This window comes from Castanea sativa, chromosome 9, assembly GCF_040712315.1.
Source record: "Castanea sativa cultivar Marrone di Chiusa Pesio chromosome 9, ASM4071231v1".
NCBI lineage: Eukaryota > Viridiplantae > Streptophyta > Magnoliopsida > Fagales > Fagaceae > Castanea > Castanea sativa.
The window spans coordinates 24065122-24074865 of record NC_134021.1 but is presented as its reverse complement, the minus strand read 5'-3'; the positions used below and the strand labels follow the sequence as shown (position 1 = coordinate 24074865).

General features: G+C 38.1%; 1 protein-coding gene across 1 annotated transcript; it reads left to right on the top strand.

Annotated features, from left to right (window-relative positions):
• The first annotated feature begins 5754 nt into the window (after positions 1–5754).
• On the top strand, positions 5755–6426 carry LOC142608943 (uncharacterized). Its single transcript, XM_075780594.1, has one exon. The coding sequence runs from the start codon at positions 5755–5757 to the stop codon at positions 6424–6426; it is 672 nt and encodes a 223-aa protein (XP_075636709.1).
• The last annotated feature ends 3318 nt before the right edge of the window (positions 6427–9744 follow it).

Below are 9744 nucleotides of genomic sequence, written 5' to 3'. Positions count from 1 at the left end.
CAGCTAGCAAGCAATGAGAGGGCTAGAACAGTTACAAGAGTAATGATGGCCCAACGGTCATCTGTTACACCTTAAAGGGAATCATCATTGCCAATTAATGCTACATTTCTCTCAGGAGAAAAAAACTTAGAGCAGCATTAACAGACATAACTGCACCAACCTGAGGCAAACTAGAAAAAGGAGGATAGAGCTCAGGTGAAGACACTTGAAAAACTAGAGAGAGAGGGAGACACTTGTGAGAGAATTCTTTCCAAAGCCATTTAGCTGACTTTGGCATCAGAGTATTCTCAACTGGCACCACACTAGTGAGGTTTCCTTTGCCTTTCTTTTCTTAACAGTAGGTACCGAAGCTCGTCCATTGACACTGACGAGGAGCATATTAACGAGGTCAATCTTCAGCTTCTATCACTCAACACTAGTTCTACACAGCCATCTTGATCCAAACTTGTATTCTCTATTGTTTCTGTTAGTGATGTGGTTGTTTTCTTGGAAGCTTGTTTTCTTCCTAATTCAACCATGAACCATGGACCGTAGTCATATGAATTGTTATTGTCAAATTGGACGCCTTCTCTCTCGTGGAATTCCATGTCATTGTGTCTCACTTTCTCACACTAATAACAAAAATTAAGTAAATTATTATACTTGAGATTGAACAAAATCAATTCATCCTTGCTCAACTTCACTAGTTTCCCTTATGTTGAAATAGTTTCAGATTTGCATTGATTATAGCTAGTGTCTTACCATAAACTTTAACCAATATAAGTGGAGTGGTATTGATAATTACACCGGCCAACTCCATCACTCGATGAGCATCCTTTCAACCCCTTATATTTCTTTCTCCCAAATTTTGGCTCCTTCCTACTTCATCTCGACACTTCAGCAATATTGATTAATCTCACTAAAAATGTAAATAGTTGTTGGAAATAATTTAAGGAAAAGAATGAATGACAACTGGTGCTTTATTATTCACCTAACCTCACTATCGGAAATTACTTCCACTATTTGCTCATTTCCTTACATGAACTTAATATATTTCCTTTAATTTTAGTAACGGTTGTGGACAAAAAAAAAAAAAAAATCTCAATTACTTCAATTATGGAATATGCTTGGAATTGTGCCGGCCTTTGTTAGTGTTTTAGCTTAAAAATTATAACCTGTGAAGCTATAAGGATAGAGGTAATATTCTCCTCATAAGAGGAAGAGCGGTCAATAAAATTCTCAGTTGTTGTGTCCCTTAATCTATTACAAATTCCTTCACTGTTGTGGGCAGTAATGAGAGTTCAAAGCCTTGGTTTGTGAGTGCACATAGCAAAAACTTGCCATTGAATCCTGGGGGATGATTGCCGGAGCCAATTTTGTACCAAGGATAAATTATACCCAGCGAGGCAAAGTAACTTCTTAGGACAGTAAATTAAGTTCCACGCCTCAAATCTCAACCACCGATAAGTTTTTCTTCCTCTCAATTTGTTCTTAAAATCAGCTTGTTTTAATTAATCTCTTATTTATTTTCTAACAATCTAAGAAGTGATTCCGTCTAGTAATTTAATATGATTTCATCAACTGTTATGTCTAAACTGGAAACATTTTGATGGTAATCATTATAAAAGAGGTCTGAGAGAATGTTGATTTATCTTAAATCAATTCATGTGGATTATGTTATGTTTAATGTTGTGTATTTTGATTAAATTTATGAGTCTGCTCATTCTGCCTCTATTCGAATATATAAAAGGGACAACCTTATTTGTATAGAACATATTTTACATAATCAATTCAACTCTTTATCTGAAATATTCTATGTTTATAAATTTGCAAAATAAATCTGGGATGCTCTAAAATAGAGGTATTTTATGGAAGGTGCTAACTTTAGGGTGAGTTTGGTTTAGCTTTTTCATATTGTGATTTTTTGGAAAAGTGGTGGTTTCAAAAAGTGCAATATGGAATTGAACACTTTTAAACAGTAGAGTGTTTGGTAAAAGGTATTAAAAAATGTTTTTTGAAAAAATTGAGTATTTGGTTAGCACTTATCAAAATTATGGTTTAAGATGTAAATTACCAAAAATTACAATATATATGGGAAAATTTTCCAACTAATGGTTTCACCTCCTTAATAATAATAATAATAATAATTGCTATTTATTATTATTAATGACTTTTTTAAAAGATTATTAATGACTTATTTTCAATAATAAATGACACTTTTTTTTTTTTATACAAAATAGAATTCTACTCTTAAGTGTATATGTGTGTAAAGTTCCCTCCTGGAAACTTGAACCCTAACCCTTGCCTCCCACACTCCAAAAGCACTTATACTTGTGGAGTGATCATCTCACCAAGGGGATGCGGTGATAATAAGAAATGACACATTTAATTTTCCTTATAATGGAATACACAATAATTATCTTTACAAATTATGATTTTATTAAGAAATCATTTGGTCCTTAATGATGATAACAATAATAATAATAATAATAATAATAATAATAATTGCTATTTATTATTATTAATGACTTTTTTAAAAGATTATGAAGTCTCCCAGATATACATTCTCTTCATCAATGCTTTTTTTCCTTTTGTAATTATCATACTCATCAATTCTTTTTGTGCTTATTATAATAACTAATGTCGGGATCACATATTTACAATAATTTTATAATAAATCCTAAGTGACAAATTACTATTGGTGGGTAAAATTTTTTTGTACAATAGTTGGAACAATTTTTTTTTATTATTGAAATTATAGCATTAGACAACAAAAAGGCAAAAAGAGAATGAGAGTAAAATGGATAGTTTAATAAAAAGTCAAGATAATTTAGAGATATCATTCAAAGAAGTCAATAGTAGTATTAATAGTTATGTTGGGAAAGTTCCTGCATTTTGGTATTGCATGTCAAGAGGTCCAATAAGCAAACGCGGAAACACATTTAGTGGGCCAAAATACCTGATTCTAAAATTTTACTAAATGCTAAATTTCACGTTATGGTATAACAAACATGCTTTTTTGCCCTAAAAAATGGGCTACCAAACAGGCACTTAAAATGATATTGTTGGTAGATTCCTTGACATCAAATTGGTAGAAGAAAAATTAAGCATGCACAATGAGTATCATTATATTGTCTTTGAATCTAAGGTGACAATTGCAGTTGTCTCTAAAGTGAATCTAGTCAATAACATGACCAAATGGATAATGGACATTGGGGCCATTAGAACTTTTGCTCCAACTAGGAGCTAATCCTTAATTATAAGAAAATCATCAATGAAGAGAATATATATCTGGGAGACTTTAGTTTTGCAAGAGTTGTAGGGAAGGGAAAGATTAGGTATTGCGAATGCTGCATAAGTAAAAATAGTGAACCAATTAAAACTCAATAGAAAATCTTGATAACAAAAATTCCAAAAAATATAGCTCTTAAAGAGATGATGTATGCTATGCTTTTTAGTCTTGGCCTATCTCCCAATATGTGGGAGAAGTCATTCTTTCGACTTGCTATATACAGTAAGGCATCTCATAAGAAAATTGGTAGAACTCCCATCAATTTTGGGAAAGGCTCAAGCCTAAATTAGAATACTTAAAAGTGTGGGGGTGTTTGGTCATGCTACTGGAGTCTAAAATGAGGAAAATAGGTTTTCGAACATATGATTGTATGCTTATTGGTTATGCTTGCAATAATTAATATCAAAGATTTCTTATGTTGTTCTAGAATATTATACTATTATTGTATCTAAATAGTTCGTGCTATATTATTTGCGCATGTATTTCTTTCAAAAAATAAAAAAGATGTTGCATGAATTTATTGGTTCTTCTAAAGGCCTTTTTAATGATGTGCAAGAATTAAGAAGAAGCAAGTGAACTGATGAACCAGAAATTTATGGTCGTCATTATACGCAGATCTTCATTCACCCAGAGAAGACGCTACGCATTTATTACGATCATTGATGACGAAACGTAATGGACGGAGCAACGGTCACAAAATGAGCTTTGACCTCTAGATGAAGATTCTGTAACGCACTAACTGTTGAGCATAAATGCAGGACATCATTGCCCATCAATGAGGCATACAACTATAAAAGAGAAGATAACAGAAGTTAAATGTACATATAAATACTTTACGAAATCACTCTCTACTCATTTTCTCTTTAGAATCTTTCTCCCTTACTGACTTAAGCATCGGAGACGGTTTGGCTAACGCCACACCGACGTGTTACTCTTCCACCCAGTTCATTTTGCAGGTTTCTCTCCAATAGAGACGACCCCATTCATAGCATCGTCCATCCGCTATAACGAGGAGCTCAACTGTTGATTTTTTGCATCATTAGTTTGACACCGTTTGTGGGAACGCTAATCATTCAAGCCATCTTTCCCAGTGACAAAAGAGTTCCTTGAAGTACGAGATGGAAGCAAAGATTGGACCTTAGCCAGATGTTGTGCAACTACAACAAATCCAAGCCCTTTTGGCCAATGTGGAAGAGTTGACTCGCTAGAATGAAGAACTGTGAAAGGCAATGGAATCCCAAAACGCAGAACGTCTGCGAATAGGTGAAAACGAAAATGAAGAAGAATCAAACTCTCAAGCCAATAGGCGAGACAGAACTTCAGGAGAAGACTCCACCAGGGTGGAGAATGAGCTTCGCAATATGAGGAAAGAGATGAACGAACTAAAAAGTGCTATGAAGGACAAAGGCGAAGAGAATTTGGATGAGATGATTCGAAGGACGGACTCACCATTCACTAATGAAGTGTTGAATCATCCTCCCACCAAAATTTTGTCTCCCATAGTCAGAGTCATATGATGGTTCCAAGGATCCGTTGGATCACATCCAATCATTCAAGACACTGATGCTATTATAGATGACCCCAGACGAAGTGATGTGTAGGGCATTCCCAATAATATTAAAGGGAACAGCCAGAGTATGGTTTAATAAGATACCCCCAGGAACTATTACAGACTTTGAACAACTCAGCAAGGGTTTTGTTCGTCATTTCATTGGGGGACAAAGACACAAAAAACCAACTGGTCATCTTCTCAACATTTAGCAAGCAGAAGGAGAGTCACTAAGACAATACGTCACTCGATTCAATAAGGAGCTACTGTAGGTAGACAAAGTTGAAGATCAAGTTATATTAACGACCTTCCAAGCAAGGTTGTTGCCAGGAGATTTCTTCTTCTCAATCACTAAAAGTGCACCAAAAACAGTCACGAAATTGCTCAGTAAAGCTCAGAAGTACATGAATGCAGAAGATGCGGTGCTCGCAAAGGAGATGAAAGGAAAAAGGAAGAGAGACAAAGGAACAAGCAGCAGTCGTGATAAGAAGAAGGAGCACGAAGTGTTGGAAAGACCATGGGGAAAAAGAGGGAGCTTCCAGATAGGAAACCCAAGTTCACCAACTTCACTCCTCTAATAATGCCAATTGAGCAGGTCCTTATGCAGATAAGAGATGATCCTTCCCTACAATGGCCGAAGCCAATTAGCACTCCAATAGAAAGAAGAGACAAGAGCAAGTACTGTAGATTCCACTAGGACCACGAGTATCGTATTGATGAGTGCAGGCATTTGAAAGACCAAGGGGAGACTTTAATCCGGCAAGGGAAGTTGCAAAAGCACATAAAAAAGATAGAGCCACACAGGTACCAACAAAAGGATGACCAGGACAGAACTCTAGAGATAGGGGATACCAACAAGCGGAACGTTGAAACCCTGAAAAAGGCATAGGAAAGGGAAATAAACAGCATCTATTCATGGCTCCCTCCAATGAAGATGCCAAAGAATGATGAGCCTGATATTTTCTTCTCGAAGAGAGACGGTCGCAGCTTCAGGCAACCCCATGACGATCCACTCGTAATCATGCTCAGAGTGAAAGAGTTCAACATCCACCGAATGCTCATTGACAATAGAAGCTCAACGGATATCATCTACTTGCCTGCATTTCAACAGATGAATTTGGATAAGAAAAGGATCAGGCTTTTCACCTTGCCTCTGGCAAGCTTCACAGGGGATAGAGTCATCCTTAGAGGCATCGTCACTCTAACTGTAATTGTAGGAACTTATCCAGTGCTAGTCACCAAGAATATCGATTTCTTTATAGTTGATTGTCCTTCAACATACAACATCATCTTGGGAAGACTTGCACTCAACAGATTAATAGCAGCAACGTTAACATATTACTTGAAGGTGAAATTTTCAACAACCCATGGGGTAAGAGAAATCAGAGGAGACCAAGTTCTGGCAAGAGAGTGCTATCAAGCTGCCTTAGCATCTGGCGAGAACCACACATGGGTGATTAATGAACCAGAGCCCATTCTCGAACCGTTAGAAACATCACAAGAAGTTGAGATCGTCCCCAGAGATTCGTTGAGGGTATTGAAGATTGGAACAACACTCCCAATAGTAGAGAAAGAGAAAATGATCTCTTTCTTAAGGGCAAACTAAGATGTCTTCGCCTAGAGACACGAGGATATGCCCGGAATCAATAGGAAGGTCATACAGCATCGTCTCAACATCAACCCAAAATGTAAACCTGTACAGCAGAAGCAAAGAGTATTTGCACCAGAACGCAACAAAGCTGTAACTGAAGAAGTAGAGAAACTACTAGAAGCCCATTTCATCAGGGAAGTCTTTTATACAGATTGGCTAGCAAACGTGGTTTTGGTAAAGAAGAGCAATGGCAAGTGGAGAATGTGTGTCGACTTCACAGACCTGAATAAGGCCTGCCCAAAAGACAGCTTCCCCTTGCCAAGGATTGATTAGCTAATAGACTCAATTGCTAGACACAAGCTCTTGAGTTTCATGGATGCATTCTCTAGATAAAACCAAATTCTTATGGATGAAGACGATCAAGAGAAGACTTCGTTCATCACCAGCTAAGGGTTGTACTACTACAAAGTCATGCCCTTTGAACTGAAGAAAGTAGGAGCCACCTACCAAAGATTGGTGAACCGTATGTTCTCTCACTAGATTGGAAGGAATGTGGAGGTGTATGTGGATGATATACTAGTAAAAAGCAAGGACAAAGCCAATCACTTAGACGACGTAAAGGAGACCTTCAGTACACTACACAAGTACAATATGAAGTTAAACCCTGCAAAGTGTGTTTTTGCTGTTGCTTTAGGAAAATTTTTGGGATTCATGGTGTCCCAACGAGGTATAGAGGCAAATCCAGATAAGTAAAAGCAATAATCGAGGTTAGGTCACCAAAAATAGTGAAGGAGGCGCAGAGCTTGATAGGAAAGGTTGCAACCCTAAATAGATTCATCTCTAGTGCAACAAACAAGTGCATGCCATTCTTCAAGGTATTGAAGAAAGCCTTTCATTGGACTGAAAAATGCGAGGAAGCCCTTGCCAAGTTAAAGGAGTACTTGACAAAGCCACCTCTACTAAGCCCCTAGGTGATGGGAGCGAAGCTGTACCTCTACTTAACAGTATCTAACACTGCAGTCAATTCGGCAATGATTAGAGAAGAAGAGAACGTCCAAAATCTAGTTTATTACAGCAGCCAGGTATTCCAAAGAGTAGATGCAAGTTAACCAAGGATTGAAAAGATAGCTTTCGCATTATTGGTCGCCTCTAGAAAGCTTCGTCCTCATTTCCAAGCACACCCCATTGTCGTCATGATAGACCAACTCATAAAAAAGACGATGAATAAGATAGACGCAGCAGGACGACTCATTCAATGGGCAATTGAATTGGGCCAATTTGACATTGAATATTGGCCCTGAGCAGCAATTAAAGCCCAGCTACTAGCAGACTTCATCGCAGAATTCACTTACCCTTATAAGGAAGAAGAATCTCCTATAGAAACATGGACGGTCCAAACAGATGGGTTTGCAATGAGAAAAGTAGGAGGAGCAGGAGTAGTGCTCATATCTCCAGAAAAAGAAACACTGAAGTATGCACTTAGATTACAGTTCCTAGCAATAAATAACAAGGCAGAATACAAAGCATTGGTAACAAGGTTAAGTCTAACAAAGGCTTTAGGGGCAAAGAAGAAAGATGCAAAAGTACTTGAAGATCGTCCAACGACTCTCACAGCACTTTAACAGTCTAGACTTTGAACAGATCCCTCGAGCCAAAAATGCAGAAGCTAACTTCCTAGCAAGACTGGCCTCGTCAAACGATTACAACGTGACCTCTGAACTATGTGTAGAAATAAGGGGGCAGCCAAGCACAAAAGGTAAGCAAGTTCTGAAGATAAAAGAACAAGACGAGTGGATGACTCCCATCTTCCATTACTTGAAAGAAGGATGGCTGTTTGAAGATAAGATGGAAGCAAGGAAGATTCAGATCAGAGCAGCTCGCTTCGTCATTATTGACGACGCGCTATGCAGATGAGGATATTCACTCCCATATCTAAGATGCGCTAGTTCTGAAGAAGCAGATTATGTGCTTTGTGAGATACACGAGGGAATCTATGGAAATTATGCTGGGGTAAGATCCTTAACAGGAAAGGCGCTTAGAGCAGGATATTATTGGCCAACTCTACAGAAAGACACATACAACATCGTCAAAGCATGCGGAAAGTGTCAACGCTTCGCAAATGTCCAAACGAGACCAGGAAAGACGATGACACCCATATCCTCACCATGGCCCTTCGTCCAATGGGGAATTGATATCATGGGTCCATTCCCTCTAGGGAAAAGGCAACTCAGATTTCTGATCGTGACAATTAACTATTTCACAAAATGGGTAGAAGCAGAGCCAGTGACTACGATAACAGAGGCTAAAGTCATAAGCTTTTTTGTGGAAAAACGTCATCTGTAGTTTTGGAGTCCCATATGTCATAATATCAGACAATGGAAAGCAGTTTGACAACACCAAGTTTTGAAAATTTTGCCAAGACTCAAAAGTCAAGAATCACTACTCTTCTCCAAGACACCCTCAGGCCCTCTGCCAAACAGAAGTGACGAACAGAAGCTTGCTCAAAATTATCAAAATTAGGCTTGAGGGGTCAAAGGGGGCATGGCCTGAAGAACAACAAAATGTCCTTTGGGCATATAGGACTACCATAAGAGTCCTAATAGGAGAAACGCCATTCAGACTGACGTTTGGCATTGAAGCCGTCATACCAGTGGAAGTAGGACTGACAAGCTTCCAAGTCAAAACATATGAAGACCAAAAGAATCAACAAGAGCTTGATAGCAACCTAGACCTAATTGATGAAGTTCGAGAAGAAACTATGAAGCGAATGGCCAAACACAAGGAAGAAATTACCAGATACTATAACAGAAAGGTAAGGTAAGAAGGTTCAACACAGGAGATCTCGTCCTTAGAAAGGTATCACAGGCAATAAAGGACCCATCACAAGGAAAACTGGGACCTGCTTGGGAAGGCTCCTATGAAGTAATCCGTCATTCCAGAGGAGGCTCTACTACCTGAAATCTTTAGATGGCCAGGAACTGCCTCGACCATGGAACATAGAACACTTAAGAAATACTACCAATAAGAAACGCTTTACATTTCAAGTTGCCTAATCTTCATATCAGTATGTAAGACAACCATTACTTTTGTCATTCGTAAGATCAATAATACATGAAAGGTTAAGGTAAGAATGTTCAACACAAGAGACCTCGTCCTTAGAAAGGTATCACAGGCAACAAATGACCCATCACAAGGAAAACTTGGACCAGCTTGGGAAGGCCCCTACGAAGTAATCTGTCATTCCAAAGAAGGCTCCTACTACCTGATATCTTTAAATGGCCAGGAACTGTCTCGACCATGGAATATAGAACACTTGAAGAAATGCTACCAGTA